The following is a 22,109-nucleotide window of genomic DNA, read 5'->3' as shown; positions in this document are numbered from 1 at the left end:
ATCACTGGCTTGAACCACTTGGCACATGTGGCTTCACATAAGGTCATCTTTGGTGGCAGTTGGCAAGCAGTTGGTGGTCAGCTGTAATGGGTGGCCCATTCTCCATGAGGTAGCTTTGCTGGATGAGGGCTACAGGTTGGTAGACCTGGGAAAAGCTGATATTCCCAGGGCTCTAGTCTTACCAAGATGAAATTAAATATGGATACAAATCAAACTGAGTGGGTGACATAAAAATGATTTTATGCTTACCCATGTAGCCCTCTTACACATGAAAAGTCCTCTTCCTAATTTGGCTACATTACAACTCATTTAACCTCTTATGGTTATGAACATAGGAACAGTGAAAAGACAAAAGCTTATGTCATTCAGACAGCACTTACTGAAGGGCACTTCTAACTGCTGTCTGAATGACACGCACTTTTGTCTTTTCCACAGCAATTCTCCCCTTGTCTGTGCTCATCATTCTATTACAACCATCCTTCCATCCCACCCAGTAGAAGTCATGGATCCTTCTCACCACCTATTCTCCACTCTTGAAAAGGGGTGGTGGGTCCTTCTTATAGTTCTCTGCTTTGTTTCCTGCTATTCAGCTTCCTTCCAGCAGACAGTGCTAGTTACTCCCTCTTTGGATCCAATCTCTTAAGCATCTGGACTATTCTGGTGATTAGTTTGAAGGTTTATCAGACATTGAGTGCCTTCAGTCTATTGAAAACTGCCAAAAGTGTGCACACAAAGGCATTCTTCAGGTGGCTGTGGTAGTATCACCTCTACTCTGGTAGAATTTTCTACTGTGGATCAGTTACAGTCTCTCCCAGAAGCCACCTACTCCAGTAAGCACCTCCCACTAAGTCCTGTGGAATCCAGGGAGACACTCCTGCATTCCTTCAGTTTGTCTTTCCTTCTCCTGCCTTTTTCCAAGCTAGCTAGGCTATTTTTGGGAGATATCAAAAGGAAAGGGAAAGAATCATAACCAGCACCTGTACTCGGAACAGGAACCTCTGACACACAAAGAGAAAGATGTCTCCATACATTTCAAATACTAGGAGACAGGTACCATGCAACTGATCTTATGACAACTCTTTTTCAAGTGTTCCCAGCATGATGGTCACCCTCTTTGGGACATATTCCAGCTTGCCAATGTCCTCATTCAGTTGTGGTGCCCAGATTTAAGCACAGTGTTATAGTATTTATCCTCTGGCTCTAATGGATACAGATATTGCAAAACCATATCACTGTTTCCATTTGATGTTATTGTCTGCCATCAGCCAGAGAAGCCATTTGCATCTGTAATGTGTAGCCCCACAGTGTAAATTGGAAAATTCAGGATTAGAATTTCCTGTCTATGGTATCCCATGGCCTCTAGTTTGCCCAAAACATATCAGAAGTATACATAAGTTTACAGCTAGGCAACAGCAGGTAACTGCAGCTTTCATAGGAGTTCTGACTCATTTTGTAATTGGCCCGTTGCCTTCAGTGCTTCCTACTCACATACCAACCCTAAAACTAAATTCCTCTCCATATTTTAGGAGTATTTCCAATATCATCTTACCTGGAATCAAATAGCTTGACCAGCTTTTAGGGAGAGAATTTGGCAGTTTGCCTCATCTAATCTGCCATCTTCATGGAGAGTTCATTTAGGAACTCATTTTTCCTAGAGAAAGCCATAAATCACTGGCAATCACTTTAGTAAAATCTCTGCTTGGATCCTTTTATAGTAAAATCAACATGAAAGTCAAGAACACATTCATTGCCCTCCATGAAATAGCCACAGCACTTCCTTATTGAGACCCAGTAGAAAGGGACACAGACACAGGATCTTTGTCACTGAGGGTAAGCACATGGAGTAATGGAAGTGCTTTTGTGTAGACTGGCTTTACGTACACAGCCGAGCAGATGAAAATGTCTCAAAACCAGAAGCCATCCAAGAATCTTTCATGGAGGTGTTTTCAAGCCAAGAAATCCACTAAATCCCTATAAACCTTTAAAAGGATAATTACAATTCATGATCTTAAGCAGAAAAGAGGCACTGCGGTACAGTAGAAATAGTGCCAGCTCTGAAATTGGCAGACCTGGATACAAATCCTGCCTCTGATGCTAACTACCTCTATCACCTTGGGTAAGTCACTTAATTTCCCCAAGCCTCAGTTTCTTCATCTGTAAAATGAGGGGACTGAACTAGATATTCTCTGAGGTTTCCTCAAGCTCTAAATCTATGATCTTTTATAGGCAGTCAAAGGTCTGTTTTATGATCCTTGATGTAAGATAGCCCTAGTGATCTCACTTCATCCTAGGAGTGTCTAAAGAACATAGGCTCATAGGTTTATGCCCTAGAAAGGACCTTAGAGATCATTCAGGTCAATCTTTTCATTTTCTCAACTCAGAGCAGGGGTGAGGAACCTACAGCCTCAAGGTCATATGTGGCCCTCCAGGTCCTCAAGTGCAGCACTTTGATTGAATCCAGAAGTTTGGATCAAAGGGCCACATGTGGCCTCAAGGTCTCAAGTTCCCCACCCCTGACTCAGACCTAGACAGCAATTAGGAAAAGACAGTGACACTACACCCATAGACAGTCCCTCACTTCAGAGGAAGCAAAAGAAAGCTTAATCATCCAAAGAAATCCTTCCCCATCCCGAGGCTGACACCCAGATTCCTCCAGTAGAGTTTCACCTCCTTAGCCTTATGCGTTGAGCCCAGTTACATCTTAAATACCGCCAGGATCTGGGGAAGTCCTACAGTTGTCATCAGTCATTTGCACCTCAGTATGGGGGAAGACCCAGGACAGGTTCCGATGGCAGGAAGAACAGAAGAAAATATGAGGTCACAGGGCAGCTGAAGGGAAAAGATGGGGAGGGAGCCACCAGAGGCAGAGGGAAGAAGAGGAGACAGCAGGAGAAAGCTCCACAGGCAGACTTCACTAGCTGCACAATTGCGCCAAGGGCCAGCCCTCAGCAAATCCGGTGCAGGGCCCCAACCTGACTCCCCCTCAATCTCATAACCCACCTTTCGGAATAAAGCACAGATCACTTACCTGAGGCACTTGGTCTATGCTGAACAACTTGGGCAGCTTCAGGCTCAGCATCCTGGGTTGGTACTAGCCTCTCCTCAGGACCCCCTGGTTAATGTTCTAGCATGATCCAGACCTTTCTTCCTTAGTCCCTTCCTCCAGTTTCTGGTTTCAAAGCCCCTTAATGCCTTCTTGCTAGGGAGAAAAAACAAGGGAAGACTATGAAAACCATCTATTCTTGTCTTTTACCTTTGTTTAAACTCCCATTGGTTTGTCTTGGCACCCAAATAATACAGTGGATAGAGCTCTGAGACTGGAGTCAAGATGAGCTGAGTTCAAATCCAGCCTTAGATACTTAATAGCTGGGTGACCCTGGGCAAGTCATTTAACCTCTGTCTGTCCCAGTTTCTCCAACTGTAAGATGAGGCTAATAATAGCACCTATCTCATAGGATTGTTGTCAGGATCAAAGGAGATAATATTTTAAAACATGTTAAAAATATTATCTTACACACAGCCTAGCACATGTAAATGTTATAATGGAATAAACCAAACAAATAGCTAAGCAGTTAACAAGTGACACATAATATGGTAGGAGGGTTGGGTTTGTTTTTGGTAATCTTTCTTGCTTTCTTTGATGCTGTCGTGACAGCTATTATAAATAATTTCAAGGAATTTTTGCTTTGTTCTGTTGCTTTAATATAATAAAATGAACACAAATGAGGATGCGAATTGAGATGTTCTTTCTTTTCTATAGCATAGTCCCCAACACATAGCAAGTACTTAAATAAATGCCTGTTGATAGATTGATGACATGGTTTCCATGCCTAAACTACTGCTATGCTATCCAAGAGAGGTATCACTAATGAGTTCTTAGTAGTGATTGGAGATAAAGGCCATGTACCATAGACAACTAAGCAACCTCTTCAAGGACAGACCCTAAAATCTCAGAATGGGAATAAGAAATGACATATGGGAGAGGCAGCAGTGACGAGTTGCTGTCCAACAGCCCAACTCTGCTAATTTCGCCATCCCTTTATGAGGCACTAAGGAAAATAAACAACGTTGCCTCACATGGAATTCTGCCACCCATTCCTAAACACAAACCATTGAACTTCCTCACCAATAATCCATTCTAGATCTTTACCTCCTTCCATGTCCCCACCCATAAAACCTTACCTGTCCTGCTATCTCATTCCCCTAAGGCTCTGCTCTTTCCCAGGTGACAAGCAACTAATCTGAAAAAGTAATCACTGATAATTATAAATGGATTCCCTGCCTGTATTAATACAGACCTAGAGATGCAATGCTTCAACCAAAAGGAATTCTAATGTTTGGAATCTTTGGCACTATTACAGACTGGAGGAAAAAATACTGTTTTGGAGTACATTCAGAGTATGGCCCTGCCACGTGAAGGCCCATCTACTCAGCCTCTATGTAGTTCAGACTGCATTCTTCCTCCCAGGAGATCTGAATATGAACACACATGAATCCAGGAATATGAAGACACCACTAGTGTGTACAAAAAGCAGTCAGAAAGGAAGAAATCAAGTCTATAAGAGAAAGATCACAACCTCATCACTCCAAAAGATGGAAGGTACTCTTACTCCTTGGGTCATTGCAACAATAACAATGCCATCTTCCCAGTCTTCTTCCATTTTACTCACTCTCTCTTTGAACCAGTCTTACTAAGCCAACTTCCCATTCTTCACATGCAGTTCTCCCATCTTCCATCCACATGCCTTTGTACTATCTGTCCTCCATGCCTAGAATGCCTTCCTGCCTTATTTCTTCCTCTAAGAATACCTGAATTCCTTCAAGACTCAATTTAATTCCACTTTCTACAGAAGTTCTTTCCTGCCCAACTCCACCCCACCTATTCTATTCCCCTGTAACATTACCTTCTAAAAATATATTTACTTATGTAACTGTTGTCTCTCCCAATAGAATGGAAACTCCTCACCATTACCCAAATAGATAAATGGGGAAAGGAAACAAACAGGCGGTTTTCAAAGGAAGAAATCCAAACTATTAATAGCCATAGGGAGAAAAACGATTCAAATCATTAATAACCAGAGAAATGCAAATGAAAGCAACTGTGAGGATGTACTTCACTCTTATCAGATTGACAAATATGACAAAAATGGAAAATGACAAGTGCTGGAAGGGATTCAGGGAAACAGGCACCACTGGTGATTCATTGGTCTGGTCTTTCTGGAAAGCAATTTAGAACCATACCCCAAAAGGCATTAAACTGTGAATATATGCTTGACCCAGAAATACCACTATTAGACATATGCCTCAAAAAGATCAAAGAAAGAAAGAAAGGACCTACATGTGCAAAATCATTGATAGTAGCTCTTTCTGTTATGGCAAAGAACTGAAACTAAGGGGCTGTCCATCCATTAGGAAATGACTAGACAAATTATGGTATATGAATGCAATATATTATTGTGCCATAAGAAATGATGAAAGAAACTGTTTCAGAGAAACCTGGGGAGATTTATGACACTTACATTAACAACTCTGCAAAGACAAACTACTTTGAAAGAACTTTGATCAATGCAATGATCAACTACATTTCCAGAGGAAATACATGACCTTTCTCTTGATAGAGAAGTGACGGACGTCAGATGTGGATTGAGATACGCAGCTGTGGACATGGTCAATATGGGATTTTGTTTGACTTTGCATGTTTGTTACAAAGGTTTGGTTTTTGCAGTGGAGGGCTTCAGGAAGGTGAAAGTAAAAAATTATTGTAAATGGGAATAAAATAAAAATTGTTTGTTTGTTTTTAAAGAATGTAAGCTCTTTTAGAGAGTGATCTGTTTTGACCGCTTTTTGTATCTCCAACACTTAACACACTGCCTGAGGCATGGTAAGTCTTTAATAAATGCTTTCTGACTGACTGATAAAAATGGACACTTTCAAGTTTGCAAGCACTTTACATACATGATCTCGTTTGAGGCCCTACAAAAACCCTATTAGGTCAACAAAGCAGTTATTTTTATCCCTACTTTACACATGAAGGTATGAGGCTTATTAAGGTGAACTGATTCAGTATCAGGTATCAGGCAGCTAGGAGGTCCAGTGGATAAAGCACTGGGTCTGGAGTCTCAGACATTTACAAGCTAGGTGACCCTGGACAAGTTATTTAACCTTGTTTGCCTCAGTTTACTCATCTTAAAAATGAGCTGGAGAAGGAAATGGCAAACCACTCTAGTATCCTTACCAAGACTATTCCAGATGGGGTCATGAAGAGTTGGAGATGACTGAGTAACAACATCAGAAAAGACGATCTTGGTCTAAATACCACTTCAGACACTCGGCAGCTTCGTGATCTCAGGCCAGTCATTTAACATCTCCAAGCCTCAGTGTCCCCATCTTTAAAGGGGAATAACAGCAACTGCCTCATAGGACTGTTGTGGAGATCAGAGATAGTACAAAGGAAATGCTTTATGACCCTTAAAGTGTCCTATGGGTGAACTATCATCAGAAACAGTGTTGTAGGAAAGCTCTGCTCAGAGCCACTCTTCTGGGAGTACCCTATTCCAATGAAACCAGAGCCCATTTCCTATCCCATGACATTCTCATTCTCCTTGTCTTCCCTCTGGCAGAGCAGGCAGGGCTATCAGGTCTGGTTCTGAGCATTACTTCCGTCTTCTCAGCTGTTTAGTGCTTGGAAGCATTAATTGTCAAGTAGGTAAAACACGGCCCCTCTGAAACTTGTCACACTGGATAGAAGGGCGGGCCCAGAGTCACACCCACAGACGCACACACCTCTTTTGTCCCCTGCAGGGTAGTTTGGGGTGTTCAAAGGCCATTTTTTTTTACAGATCAAAAATCTGAGGCCCAACGAGTTAATTAGGCATGGCTGGGTAGTGTCTGAGCTAGGTTCAGAACCCAAACAGCCCAATGTTCTTTCCAATACACACAAAACACACCTCATATGTAGAAACACACATTGGAGACAGGTCCTAAAGGAAAATGAACGGTACATGACAAAATCCTGAGGCAGCAGCAGGAGCAAAAAAGGCAGTAAAACACAGCAGGTGCAAGACAACTTATGCCTTAGAAGAAATCACTTTCTAGAAATCTGAGAGATTTGAAAGCTCAAGGCCCTGGGGAAAAAACCCTGAGGGTGTTTTATTATCAACTGATTAATCAATGAAGTGTTTATATCAACCTGTTCTTGCCTCCTAGCTTCTCCTCCCTCTTTAAAATGGGCCCAGGTTGCCCCAGAGAAAGGGGACTAGAAACAAGGAATGAGAAGAAAAGGAAGGAAGAGAAGGAGGAAGAGAGGCCCGTTTTTAAGCATGGTTGACTATTTCCTTTTAACACAAATGAAGTCAGTCTTTGTGATCACAGCCCCCAGGTGAACTTCTCTGAAGAATGTGGGTATGTGGGTGCCTTGCTGCCAAATGGGTGCTCAGGCCCCTGTTACCTTGGCAGTTAGAGAGTACAAGGGGACAGTGAGCAAAGGGCTCTCTGATCCTCAGGCCCCCCACCCCCAAGCTGCTAGGGCCTCCTCATTGAAAATGAATTGTATTTGTCTACAAACACACATACACAATAAAACACATATAAATTTTAAGATATGTTTATATATGTGTAAGTGTGCATATATAAAATGAGTATGGTATAGGTCTATATGTATATTGATAATATTTAATATAAATGTTAGACTTTAATAAGGGTCAAAGTTTGAATTAAGAAGAGCCTGGACCTAATAGTCTCCTTTGCTTAGAGGATGCCTTTTGATGGGCAAATGGGACTTCCTTATCAGACCCTTCTTCTAGCATCCTAGTGTGAAGAGAAAAGCACAAATACCTTGGGGTGTGACTTCAGCTTTGTCAAACTTTGTTAAGATAAACAGCTTCAAAGGCCTGTTTAGGAGAGGATATCTGTCATCTGGGTGATGGGACATTTCCTTATCTTAAATCACAGAGACATGCTATGGAAAGAAGATGCCCATAGCTTGGGATCATAAAACCCAACTGACACCACTTTGTTTGCAATGTGTTTATCTAAGAGAACTCCTTCCTCATGGCAAAATGTACTTAAGACAGTCAATTTCTGTACTAAGTCAGCCAGTTCTGATCCTGGCTCCATAGCGCTATGTAACTGTTGTCTTTATGGGGAATTGATTAATTAATTAAATCATAAAATGTATGCATTTAGCCTGTTGCCTTTTCTCTCTAACCAAGTTTTCAGGTCAACAGTTATGGCACCCAAACGTGGATTGGAACTGTGGAACCGAATGGACATTTCCTCATCTCGCCAACGCCAGGACTCCGGCGCCAATAGGAACCGTTTTTCCTAGAGTCCTGGGCCTTGACGGGGTCGGGGTAAGTCCTTCCATTCTCAGCTTCCAAAGGACTCAAAAATTCCCTTTAAAGATAACTGCAGGACAGAGACCACTCTGCGTGAAAACGCCTCTGTATTAATTAGGTCTCCTCTGAAGATGGATCTAGAGAAATCAGCTAGCTATGGGTCAGTCAAAAACTAGAAGTAGAAATCCGGCTGACAAGACCCCAGCTTCTTGTGTGTCAAGCCGTTACCAACCTGATGATCACAGGTATTACTAGCACTAGTGTTAATCAACTAAAGATAGCCCTAAATGATGTTGGCCACCACAGGGCTCTTTTGAACCGGTCTAAGTTACTTTATCTTACAACCAAATTAAGAAAGGCCAACAAAACAACTAGCCAGCAGCGAGAGTGTTTCATCCTGGGCTTGCTGATTTGGCTGAGCGAGAGCAAAAGACAGGTAGCCTCTTCCCTGTAGGGCTGGGAGCTGCTTCAGCACCTAGCTGTGTCCTGGCAAAAATCCTTTCTTCTTCAAGGGCTCCAGTCTGTCCTTCCCTTCACTCCCTCCACCCTATTCCTCACCCCTTTCTTCCCTCCCCTTCCCCTTGAAGGCCTCTGATCTGGGGAAACTGATAGCACTTAGATGCAATCTTTCCCCCTCGCCTTCCCCTACCTTAGACCTGAGGAAGGCAGCCTCTATTCAAGCCTCTGTTGCCTCCCTCCTCCCCATTCCCTCTCCCCGTTTTCCCGTAAGGGCTCTGGTCCTGAAGAGGACAGTTACAATCCACCTAAGAACTAGAGGCCTGAAACTATTCCCATGGGGCCTGTTCTTTTAAGACAGTCAGAAACTTTGGGGCATCAAGGCTCCCCACCCCTCCAACGACCACAGGGGTGCTCTGAGCAAAGGCTGTAGGATTCCCCTTTACTATCAGGTCTTGAATTCTTGCAACCTCATTGTCTCAGAATAATAATAGCCAATTCATGATGAGGATTTCTAGCAAGCTTCTAATTGCCTTCTCTCTCTGGGTTGTTTTTTATGAGCTCAGTTTGTATTTGTCCTGTTGTCAATCTGTCTGTCAGTATATGTCCCTGTCCGTATCGTGTGTGCTTTGAATGTCTATTATCTTGTAAGATTTAAATGCAAGCAGCCAGACTTTAGGGGCTACAGCTAGGGAAATAGACAAAATTTTAACACTTTTCTTTGTTATTCTGGTCTGGCCAACCTGGAATTACAATGGAAAGTTAGATCATCTGAGGTAAAATCATTTTAGCAGATTTGTACGTTGTGAGATTAATCATAAAACATTTCAGGAACCGATCATTTGAAATAAATAGGTAAAACTTGGAAATGCCACCTAGGTCCTAGACATTCCACCCACCCTGTCCCAGCACCTGCATATCACCTTAGGGGCTCAGTAAATTCTGCTGCTGTGGGAGGTTGGGGGAAACGTGGAAGAATCAGGCCTGTAATGAGCATTCTATAAACTCTGCCTACAAAAACCACCACTGGGACATCAGTTTCTCTGCTCTTGGTAAGCTTCACTTCTTTGTTCCAGTTGCAAAAAGTATTTTATCTCTGTTTGACCCATTTTCTGATTTGTAAAAATAATTGTGCTTGTTGTTATGTGATCAAAATGATAAAATGATTGTAAAATGCTTAATGTAATGACTGGTATATGTTACATACAACATTACTATCTTTCTAATGTAATTGTTACCTTTGAAGTGGTTTTAATTGCTAAAAGTAATAAGATCAATAATTTCTGGAAATGCAAATTATGCCATCTGCAGTTATTGTTGTGTTAAAACTGTATTTCTAGGATTGTATTTCTGAATTTCTCTTAGATTGTGAAAACTGAGTGACCACTGTAGTCTAGAAATAGTGTTAGACAAAGCAATTTTTAATTTGAATTTTGTTGAAACTAAAAGATGTTGGGAAAATTGTGTAACACCAGTTATGTTACTTTATTAGTCCTGCTAACTTTGTCTTATAATGTTTTGTAATGGCCATTTAGAAAACCAGGTATTTTCACCTTTTGTCTGTTAAAAAAGTCAAAGCTTAACAATTTGGCTATCTTCTATGAAGTTGTAGGATTATTAACTAAGTTATTTGGGATTATTGTTTTAATGCCAAAACCTAAAATTGTTAAGTGGTTCCTATGTATGGAAAGGAGGGAATGGAGTGAAAACTTTCTTTAGATTCCCTCTGCCCACTCAGAACAGTCCCACAGTGGAGTGAAAACTTTATTTAAATTCCTTCTGTTCATTCAGAGCAGTCCTCCCATTCCTGTGGGTAAGATCATCAGTCCTAGTAAAGGAATTTGGTTGGTTAATGCAAATTCTAAACAATGAATATTACTTGCATAGAAGGTGTAATAATAATTGGCTTTTACATCAGTAAAGTTTTAAATTTGAGAAGGAAAGATGTTAAATGGAATCCCTTAAGTGTGTGTATCCTGGTAAATCTTTATTGTTTATTGTAACTCCAAGAGAGTGGAGATAACTGTTATCTGACTGTAAGTGAGACTTGCTGTTTAAGGTATTTGGGACCATAACTATTTTTGGTTTAGAGTTTGAATCTGGGTATAGTTGTCTGCATTAAATCAGTATCTGAGACAAATGCCAAAAGCTACTCAGAGGGAATGTGATCCTGTACTGTTAACAGGTGAAGTTTGTATCTGGAAAGGAAACACCAAGGGGACAATTCTAGACTCATTCTAGGATGGGATCCCCCTGGCTCAGTTTCCCTATTATGTTCCTTTAAAAAGGAATGTTTCTCACCTGTCTATTCCTGAGTCTGGCTATGAAACAGATACTGCACCATTGGAGAATTTTACTGCCATCTGAATTCAAACAGAGTAAAGGATGCTTTATCTTGTCACATTTGGTATGTCACATGTCCCTGCTTTTTCCTTCTATAGCAAATTTCTGTGGTCAGTAACAAGTGACCAGCAAAACATGTGAGCCTTTTGTGTAATCTTACTAGGAAAGCTAACATTATTTTTATCTGAAATTAGAATATGTGCAGAAATTTTTGTAAACTACTTAAGACTCACCTTAAGATGTTCCCATTGTTAAAAAAAAAAAAGGATTTAAAAAGCAACAGTGTTTTTTTGTGAGTCAGTCTCTTACATCTAGGAATAATGCAATACTTAAGAATTCAGTTTGTTACAATACTTTGGAAATTCATATTACTTAAGAACATTTTTGTAACAATTCAACTTTAATGAATTCCAGTTTTAAGGGTTTATTTTTGCTTAAGAAAAAAAAGAGATATCAAGCATTTTAAAAGTTTCCAACTAGTTTCCTTCATAAATGTTTAGTGAATATCAAAATAAAGTTTCAACTGTTTTTAAGAAAGGGAAATACTTTTAGAAAAAAATGTTTTGAAAAATCATGTGTGATTCTTTGGAGGCCTACTAAAATTTCAAAAATATTATACTGTTAAATTAAACTGTTTTGATCTGAATTTGTAGTCATTCTATGGTCTAAGTCAGAGTTAAAATTTGCATGTGAATTTATTATATGTAAAAGATTTAATTCCTGAAGTATCTCATTCTTCCAGAGTGAGTATAATTAGGGAAGAATAACTTGTGAAACAAAGACATAATTCCATCAAATTATAAGTTTAGTCATTAACCTCTTTGCTTTGTTTAAGCTGGAATAGGATTCCGGTACAGTTATGCTAGTGAAAAATAATAACTTAGGAGCTATCTTGTCTTATGGTTAAAATGCAAAAGCAAATGGAATAATCTGGATAATAGGATTGAGAGACTTGGAAGGATAAATTAAGTTCTGATTGAAACTATGAAAGGTAGATAAGATTTGGGAATAAATATGGGTTATCTAAACCCCTCTTGCTCCTAGATAGTTATTCTGGACACTTTTGTGTCAGTTTCAGATGGTTTAAAGAGTGAGGAAGTATTTTCTCTGAAGGATACCTGCCAATATTGATTTGCTATATAAGACTGGGACTGCAATTTACTATTGTTTGAAGTTCTGATTACAGGAATACTTGTCTAAGTTGTCATAAAGCCAATTGACATGTGCTGCAGGCTAACGGTGGATGCATGGAAAGGTTTTGAAGACGACCTTGGACACGGCCTAGGTAGGATCTTCCTAACTCTATTTCCCAAATGTGCTACTTCCTTTCTGAAAAAGGAAATTCCCCACCTGATTACTTCGAAGCCCTGCTTTCAGCACCTGGTGACCTCACATGTCAGATAACAGCTTATTCCTGGAATCAACCAGAACTAAGGAAATCCTTTCCTTCTGTTAACATTGTCCCTCTCTTTTTCTTTTATAGCAAATCTTTGTAATTAAGAAGTTCTGTAAGTACAACTAAGTCTATCAAATAATAAATGGAAATTGGAGCATCTCTGAGTTACTAAAATGGGATGCAGGAATGAATAGCTTACAATTTTAACCTACATTTCTGGCCAAATAAAAATAAATATAATATAGAGATAATATCGAGGAAATGATTAGACAAAGCAATAAGAGCAAATTTTGAGGAAAAGTAATAGGATCAGACTGATTCCTCTAAGAATTATATACAGGAGTATATGATTGGCTTCTAAAGTTTATCATGCTTTTGATAATAAGATCTCAAATCTGGATTTTTGCACAAGATTGTATAAGATAGTGGTAAATTATTTCTTGTCTGTTAAAGTACCTGCCCAATAATTTAAAGGGCAGATGAGTTCATTTTATGGTTGAACTCTCACATTTTAAAAGATTCTTATTCCAGGTAGAAGATTTAGGTAAAAACAGAAACAGCAAATAAGATAAACTGAAATTTTCTGAAATTTCAAAAATGGAGAACAAATTTTAAGCAATTGTACTAATTTATACTGTCAGAAGTATCTGGGAACTTCTAGATTTGAACTAGAAAGGCAGAATTTTCTTTTTGAACTGTCCCAAGAATAAAACCTATTGTCAAAGAAAAGATATCTAGGTATCAGATAACTACATGAGAAATCTGGGATTCAAAAAGTTTTGTTTAAATGAAAATTAAGAATTGGTTACTGGGATACAAGGAACTTAATGTTAGTTAACATTGGTAGTTGTTTAGTTAGCACTGATTTGTATGGTTCATGTTTAAGTTTTCTTGTTTATATTGGTGATATGTAAATCTCCCTTTCAAAACTAGTCTATTGTGAGCCATCTGTACCTGACAATGTAAAAATGCAATTTTGTGAAGTGGAAAAAAAAAACTTTATTATGTTGTTTGAACCTAGCCCTGCGTGGTTGGGAAACTGAACTATTGCTAAGTGCTTACAGCCATGTTAACTATGTTGTATTGTTTCATCTCAACTATCAATCATATGTTTTGTGGAAGACCCTGTCAGGTTTTCCATGTAGACTCTTGGATCCATCTGTCACCTCCATTGCCCCTGCTCCTGTGTGGACCATGCCTTCCAAGTTTGAAAGGACCTGAAGAAGATGACATCAGACAGAGACAGCTTTCCTAAGACCTACATGAAGATTTAGTTTTTCATATCTTTGTTGGTCTACAGGCGAAGCCTTTGGCTTGCCTTTGACCAAAAGGAGGGAATGATAATATTTAACATAAATGTTAGACTTTAATAAGGGTCAAAGTTTGAATTAAGAAGAGCCTGGACCTAATGGTCTCCTTTGCTTAGAGGATGCCTTTTGATGGGCAAATGGGACTTCCTTATCAGACCCTTCTTCTAGCATCCTAGTGTGAAGAGAAAAACACAAATACCTTGGGGTGTGACTTCAGCTTTGTCAAACTTTGTTAAGATAAACAGCTTCAAAGGCCTGTTTAGGAGAGGATATCTGTCATCTGGGTGATGAGACTTTTCCCTTATCTTAAATCACAGAGACATGCTATGGAAAGAAGATGCCCATAGCTTGGGATCATAAAACCCAACTGACACCACTTTGTTTGCAATGTGTTTATCTAAGAGAACTCCTTCCTCATGGCAAAATGTACTTAAGACAGTCAATTTCTGTACTAAGTCAGCCAGTTCTGATCCTGGCTCCATAGCGCTATGTAACCGTTGTCTTTATGGGGAATTGATTAATTAATTAAATCATAAAATGTATGCATTTAGCCTGTTGCCTTTTCTCTCTCACCAAGTTTTCAGGTCAACAATATATACCCACAAAATAAAACACATACAAAAAATTTTAAATATGTTTGTGTGTATGTATATGTGTGTATGCGTACATATATAAAAGTGTGTACATATATGTGTATACACACGGTAAACATATATACAAAATTTAAATGTTTATATGTGTATAAGCATACATCTATAAAAAGCATATACTTTGTATACCCAGAAAATAAAGCATACATACACAAATTTAAAGTATGTTTCTATGTGTGTGCATTTATAAAGTTTGTACACACGTGTGTACAAGCAAGATAAAACATATGTACAAAAATGTAAATGCATGTGCATATGTGTGTATGTACATATATAGAAATGTATGTGGGGAGAGGAAGGGGAGAGGGAGAGAGGGAGAGAGGGAGAGAGGGAGAGAGAGGGGGAGAGAGAGAGAGAGAGAGGGAGGGAGGGAGGGAGAGAGAGAGAGGGAGAGAGAGAGAGGGGGAGAGAGAGGGGGAGAGAGGGAGAGAATGTAAGCTTCTTGAAGACAGGGTGACTTGCCCAGGGAGTAAACACAATAGGGACAGGATTTGAACCAAGTACTTCAGCTTTAAAATCACCATCTTTTCCACTGACCCAGGCTGACTTGCTTAGAGATGTTAAAAGATGCTCCTTTCCTTTGGTTAGGGTCAGTGGGTGTGGGGATCAGAGCTGGGCAGGGTTGGGTACAAATCACTGCATCACCTCCCCCCTCTACCATCTGGACACAGGTAAAATCAGGCTAAAGTAAACACTTAGGGCAGCCTCCCATAGGAGGAAAAGTCACAAAAAGCAACATTAAGCTTAGGGGTGGAGCTGCCCTGGGCGAGGCCTGCAGCAAGGCAGCCACAACATGCTAATCATCTGCAACTGGGCTTGTCTTCAGCACTAGCAGGTAGAGTCCCCTCCCTCCATTCCCTCTACTCCAGATACTCTTAACATCAGGCCCAAGAACTTGTTTTTAAACAAATTTTGATAACTCTTTCAATATAAGTGATTTCCTTGGATCGCTTGTATTTTTTCTTCATTTAAGAACATTTCCCCAAGAAAGGGTTCACAGGCTTCCCTGGGCTGCCACCGGGGTACAGATACAAAAATGGTGAAGAAATCCTGCTCATTTTATATATCAGGAGACTGAGTATTTGGGATGGTGACAGCTATAAAAATATTGTTCTCCAGTTTTTATGAATTGGTGTAATGTCTAGAAGATTATAAGCCGTGGTTCAGTCTGTGATAATGGTCCAGTTCTAGTACAATTTATCAGTAGACTTTTCTAGGGTATTTTGAGTCTGTATTTGCAGTATGAGAATTTGCCATGGGGCAGTCCATGAAAGACTTAGCTTCTGTTGTATAAGTTGTAACCACCATGTTGTGTAAAATATCTATCTGGTAGGTACTAAACTTTCTAGCTAGAAGGCTCATTCTTCATTTTTCAAAGAGGACTTATGACATTATGGGGTGATATCTTGACTTGCATGTGAACTGGATTTAAATGAGGCAGGTGAACAAAGTCCTCAGCTTCAGTCATTCTTTCAAAGTTATTGAAGTCCAGTGGCAAGACAAAAGTCAGCGACAATTGGTGATGGCCCAGGATACAGTGGATGGCCTTATCATCTTCCATGTCTTACCAAGCTCTAAGTGCTTCACAGCACCTGCTTCAGCTGCCCTAGTGGCCATCGGAAAAAATTGTTCTCATCCACCCATTCTACAAGGGAAGTCTTTACATGCTTGGGGTAGACATTCCCCTGAGTCAGGGATGGGTTTGAGGCCTATTGATTATCCTCAGTCTGATTTAGCTGTCTGCCAAAACGCTGGCACTTGGAGCAACAGATGAGAGTTGGGTGACAGGTGGACACCAAAGGTGGACAAGCAGTCCTGAAAAGGGCTCGACAAGCCTTCACACCAGAGGTTCTAGTGCTCCTGAACACCTGATACAGAGTGCATGAGAAAGAGTAATAAGAAACAAAGCTGGAAAGATAGCTTGGAATGAAATTATGAAGAGGTTTTAATTCTGGGATAAGGAGTATGTATTTTATCCCAAAGGAAATAGGGAGCCACTGAAAAATTTTGAACAGGAAAATGATATGGTCAGAATTGTGCCTTAGAATGATTCTTGTGACAATTATGCAAAGATATGATTGGAGAGGGGAGGTATTGGAATCAGAGAGACAGGTTAAGAGGCAGACAGAGGTGACAAGGTCTGAGCTAGTTTAATTACTGTCTGGTATCTGGTAATGCTCTTGACTCATGCCTCACACAATATTCCTCAGCACTGTTCTTTGAATGAGCTGCCATTTTGTCTCCTGGAGGCTGTGGTGGGAATTGTAGCCTTACAGTTTCTTCAGAAGGATACATCAGTAATTTCCTAAATATGTGTAGGAACTTCCTCCAACTACTCAGATAATCATCCATCTATAGTCATAAGTCTGAGGAAGGAGCCTTGGGCTGAGAGTTTATTTTGTCAATAACTACCCAGCTATAGCTGTATTATTCTGTAGATCTTCATCCAAACGCGTTTGACCTCTGGTTCGTAGGTTTCTTCCCAGGAGGATATGTACCTGCTCATTATACAAGGCTACTCCATCTCAATCCCCTTTCACCTATCTTTTTTTCTTTTTGATCAAGAATATTCTTCTAGAGTCATATTTTCTCTTCCCTTTCAAAGCCAAACTTCTAGAAAAGCTATCTTCACTTATTGCTGTTATTTTCTTGTTTCATGCTGAAATATGGCTTTTGACCCTAATGGTCTGGAACCTGTTTTACCAATTATCTCTGAACTGCTAAATCTTGACAACCCTCATCTTTCTTCAGCTCTTTGTAGCTTTTAACTCCATCCTCTCCTCATGAGTACTCTTTTCCCTTAGCTTCAGGGAAGACATATTTTTCTCCCAGTTCTCCTCCTACCTATCTGACCACTCCTTCTTAGTCTCTTTGGTTGCATCACCATCAATCTATTTCCTGCCCCCAAGAGTAGGTGTCCTCTGAAGCTCTCTTCTGGAGCCTCTTCTATTTTCTCTCTGCCACTTCTCTCTTGGTGATCTTATGAGCTCAAAAGTGATTAATGAACATCTCTACTCAATGACGTCCAAATCAATTTATCTGACTCTGATTTCTGTCCTGAAACCCAGTCCTACGTATCCAACTGCCCAACTATCTCAAGCTTGAGGGGTCTAAAATGGAACCCATTTTCTTTTTCTCTAAACCCACCCCTTCTTCAAACTTCCCTATTATTATTACTAAGAAAAAGAATAATTTTCCAATTGGTAAATCATCAAAAAGAAATCCAAATTTTCAACAGATACATATAAAAATGTTCCAAATTACTAATAATTAGAGAAATGAGAATCAAAGCTACTTTGAGGTTTCTCCTTTAGCAAAATTGGCAAACTAGATTGGCAAAATTACCAAAAAAGGGAATACATGTTGAAAGGGCTGCGGAAAAAAAAGGTACATTAATTCATGTTGGTGGAACTGTGAATTGATCCAACCAGTCTGGAAAATAATTGGAAAGTATGCTTCAAAAATTATTAAACTGTGTATTTCCTTTGACCCATTTGTATAACTACTGGGCCTGTACTTCAAAGACATAAAAAAAGGAAAAAAACATTCTTCATGTACAGAAAATATTAATAGCAACTCTTTTTGTTTTAGCAAAGAACTAGAAGCCAAGGGGGTACCCATTAATAAGGGAATGGTTTAACAAATTATGGTAAAAAAATGTAATGGGATACTATTGTGCTATAAGAAAATGATAAGATTTTCAGAGAAACCTAAGAAGGCATTTATGAAATGATGAAAAGTTAAGCAGGCAGAATCAGGAAAATAATTTATACTATAATGACATTGTAAAAATGAACAATTTTGAAAGGCTTAAGAACTTTTATCAACACAATGATCAACCATAATTACAGAAAACTTATTGGACATTCAATGAGTATAAATTTGGCAAAAAATATCTCCTTTCTCACTCTTTTCTTATTTAATGAAAACAGTTTAACTTAAAGTCAACAAAAATGAGACTAGCAAGGAATATTCACTGCTCTCAGGCTGTGGGTGGATGACTTGTGTGTGGGTTGGAAGGGACAGAGCAGTAATTCTTATTAGCTCCCCCATCCCATAAGTATCTGCTTTCTTCTTACCTTCTAGGCAGAAGCCCCAGTCCCACAGAGAAAGGACTAGGATTTTCCAATAAAGGTGGAATGGGTACTTATGGCAGTAGTATGACCCTATAACCAATCAATCTGACTACCATGCAGCTGTGTGAGAGGATCCATGCTTCCCCTTGTGGATTATGAAGGCCTGGAAATGCTTCCCAGATGTCAGACACCAGGGTACTGCTATTCCAAGAGTTTTTCTTATGTTGATTCTCTGCACTTTGTCCTGGACCTCCCTGTATCCCTCTCCCAGAATGAAGAAGATTCCTGGTATCTACTGCAAAAGCCTGCTAAAGCCCACCATTCTGGGGGACAGTTCTGAGGTGGGGCTGCAACCCAGTGTATTCCTCTTACTCCTGATCCTAGGTACGTAGTATGTGCCAGTCCAGAGAGCTTAAGATTCCCCTTTGCCTTTGGGGAGCACTGTGGAAGTGGAAAACATGGTAGAAGTGGAATCAAAGTTGAAATTCTACTTCAGTCACTTACTGTCTGTATGACTGGGCAAATCCCTCACGCTTTCTAGCCCTCAGTTTCAATTGTAAAATAAAGGAAGTTGGACTAGATGAACAAAGACCTTCCATCTCTAAATCTATGATCCTATGGGCCACCAAAGCAATTATTTATTTTATACAGCATTTTTACTGTATCTTTAAGATTTGTGTACTGTAAAATGGTAATAAATTAATAATTTTATTTGAATATAATGTGATATAAGAAAATTATTTGTGTGGGTTGCTTTATGAAAAGTGAGGGGTACATAATTTTTTTCTGTTGTTAAAAAAAGCGGATATCACTACATAAAGTTTGGAAACTACTATACTAATTGACCTCTCTACTTCCAGAGTCTCCCTTCTCCAAGCCATCCTCAGTACAGCTACCAAAATAATCTTCCTGAAAAGCCCAGCTCAAAACTCTTCAATGACCCCATGTTTGCTTCCAAGAGAAAGGCAAATTCCTTACCTTGACCTTTACAGCTCTCCACAATCTGGCTAAAGCCGAACTTTGCAGACTAATTTCACACTGATCCCTTCCATGTATACTGGATTGGCCTCTGACCCCATCACTTGATTGCACCTGCTGTTCCTAAGTTTACCAAGGCTCTTTAAAATGCTAATCCGTCACCCTTTTCTTGCTGTTTCTGAAACTCAAAATTTCATTTCCTGCCCCGATGGCTTTGCATAGGCTATCCCCGGCCCTGGAATGCATTCTCTCTCTGCCCAAACCTCCATAGAATCCACAGCTTCTCCCAGGGCAAAGCCTTTCCTTATGTCTCATCTTTCCCCCAGCTGTTTGTGCCTACTCTGTCCTCAAATTGTCCCGCATTTACTTATGGGTACACGTTATTGATTCCAACAGAATTCAAAGTCCTTGAATACAGAGTCTGCTTTTTATTTTTGTCTTGGCATGAACAGTATCTAACACAGTGTCTTACACATAGTATACATTTCAATCAACCAAACAAGAAGTATTTTTTAAGTATTTACCACAGGCCTCTTACTATTTGTATCTCTGGATAAAAATAGAAAAATGAAACAATCCCTGTCCTCAAGGAGCTTATATTATATCAGGGAAAACAATCTGCACACATGTAAATACTAATCAATATAAGCTCACATCTTTGGGAGGAGGTGCTAGCAGTTGGGGAGATTAGAAAAAACTTCATGTGAGGAAGGAGATGGCTGAGCTAAGCCTTAAAGGAGACTAGAGATGAGGAGGGAGTACATTCGAGGCAGGAGAGATAGGCTATGCAAATGCACGTAGATGGGGGATAGAATTTCATGTGTGAGGAACAGCAAGGGGAGTGATAAGCCTTAGAAAGCAAGGTGGATGGAACTAGTCTATGAAGGGCTTTCAGTTCTTAACAGGTGGTTTTGTATTTGCTCCTAAAGGTCATAAGGAGTCACTGAATTTATTGAGCCGGGAAATGATGTAGACAGACCTAAGATTTACAAATGTCACTTGGTATGGAAGATGGCTTGGAGACTTGAGTCAGTAAAGTCAGTAAACATTTATGAAGCACCTACCATGTGTCAGGCACTATGCTAAGTGCTGGGGATACAAAAGGAAGCAAAAGACAATCCCTGTCCTCAAGGATTCCACAATCTAATGGGGGGAGACAACATGCAAATACATATTGACAAACAAGATATATCCCATATAAATAGAAAATCACCAAGAGGCACAATCCTATAGAAAATAGATTTCACTTGGGACTTAAAAGAAGTCAGGTAAGATGGTAGGTGGAGATGAGGAGGCAGAACATTCCAGGCAGTGAGAATGATCAGAGAAAATGCTTGGAGCCAAGAGATGGAGAGTCTGGTTTATGGAATAGCTAGATCAGTGTCACTAGGCTGAAGAGTACACAGGAATACCTGTAAGAAGACTGGAGAGATAAGAGGGGGCTAGGTTATAAAGGGCTTTGAAAACCAAATAGAGGATTTGGTATTTGATTCTGAGTCTCTGGCATTTATTGAGTACAGGGAGGTGATGTGGTTGTAGCTGTGCTTTAGGAAAATCACTCTGGTGGCTGAGTAGAAGACAGGGTAGAGAGAGGCAGGAAGAATCAAGAGCAGGCTATTTACTACAGTGGTCCAGACATGAAGCAATGAGGCTCCGAATGGCAACAGTTTCAGAGGAGAGGAGGCATATTTGGGAGACACTACAAAGATGAAATCGATGAGACTTGACATCAGATTGCATATTGGAGTGAGAAAGAATGAGGAGTTGAGGGTGACATCCATGTTGCAAGCCTAAGGGACTGTTGCCTTCTACAGAAATAGGGAGGGTAGGAGAAGGGGAAAACTAATGAGTTCTGTTTTGGACATGTTCCATTTAAGATATCTACTAGGTATCAGTTTGAGATGTCTGAAAGGAAGATGGAGACATGAGAATGGAGGTCAGCAGAAAGGCTGGTCCAGGAGAGGTAGCCACAGACACGAACGGAAGCAGCGAGATGGATCAGCAGCCCAAGGCAAGAGGTGACCAAGAAAGAAGGGGGCCAGTGGCCACATTAGTAGAGAAACAAGGATGATTCTCAGGTTTTCAACCTGATAACTGGAAAGATGATTGTGCCCTTGACAGAAATAGGGAAATTCAGAAGACAGATGGGCTGGGGGAAAAGTTTTCTTTTGACCATGTTGAGTTTGAAACGCCCATGGAACAACCAGTCTTAAGGGTTTAATAGGCGGTTGCTAAAGTGGGACTGAGCTCAGGAGAAAGACTACGATTGGATAGATATGCAGTTAGGTGGTTCAGTGGATTGAGCACTGGGTCTGGAGTCAGAAAGACTCAAATCCTGCTCCAGACATGTACTGTGTGATCCTGGATAAGTCACTTAACCTCTGTTTACCTCCATTTTCTCTAAAACCTGGGATAATGACAATATCTACATCATAGAGTTGTTGTGAGGATCATTGTAAAGTACTTAGCGCAGTGCCTGGCACAGAGTAGGCAGTATATAAATTTTTATCCTCTTCCCCTTTCTTTCCCAAATATACACGTTTGGGAGTCATCTGCATAGAGAT

The 22,109-nt window shown here is 40.0% G+C and overlaps 1 protein-coding gene across 3 annotated transcripts in view; it reads right to left on the bottom strand.

Moving 5' to 3' along the window:
* PAQR5 (progestin and adipoQ receptor family member 5) overlaps positions 1-22,109 on the bottom strand; it is a 109,252-nt gene that overhangs the window by 50,633 nt on the left and 36,510 nt on the right. For all 3 annotated transcript variants that reach the window (XM_072615302.1, XM_072615320.1, XM_072615311.1), the window contains exon 2: positions 3,029-3,199. In XM_072615302.1, the coding sequence (XP_072471403.1) occupies positions 3,029-3,079 (51 nt within the window). In that variant the 5' untranslated portion in view covers positions 3,080-3,199. The remainder of the gene's footprint in view (positions 1-3,028; positions 3,200-22,109) is intronic.

The sequence above is a fragment of the Notamacropus eugenii genome, chromosome 1 (assembly GCF_028372415.1).
Source record: "Notamacropus eugenii isolate mMacEug1 chromosome 1, mMacEug1.pri_v2, whole genome shotgun sequence".
Lineage (NCBI taxonomy): Eukaryota > Metazoa > Chordata > Mammalia > Diprotodontia > Macropodidae > Notamacropus > Notamacropus eugenii.
Note: the sequence above shows the minus strand (reverse complement) of the source record. Positions and strands in the feature narration are given on the sequence as shown.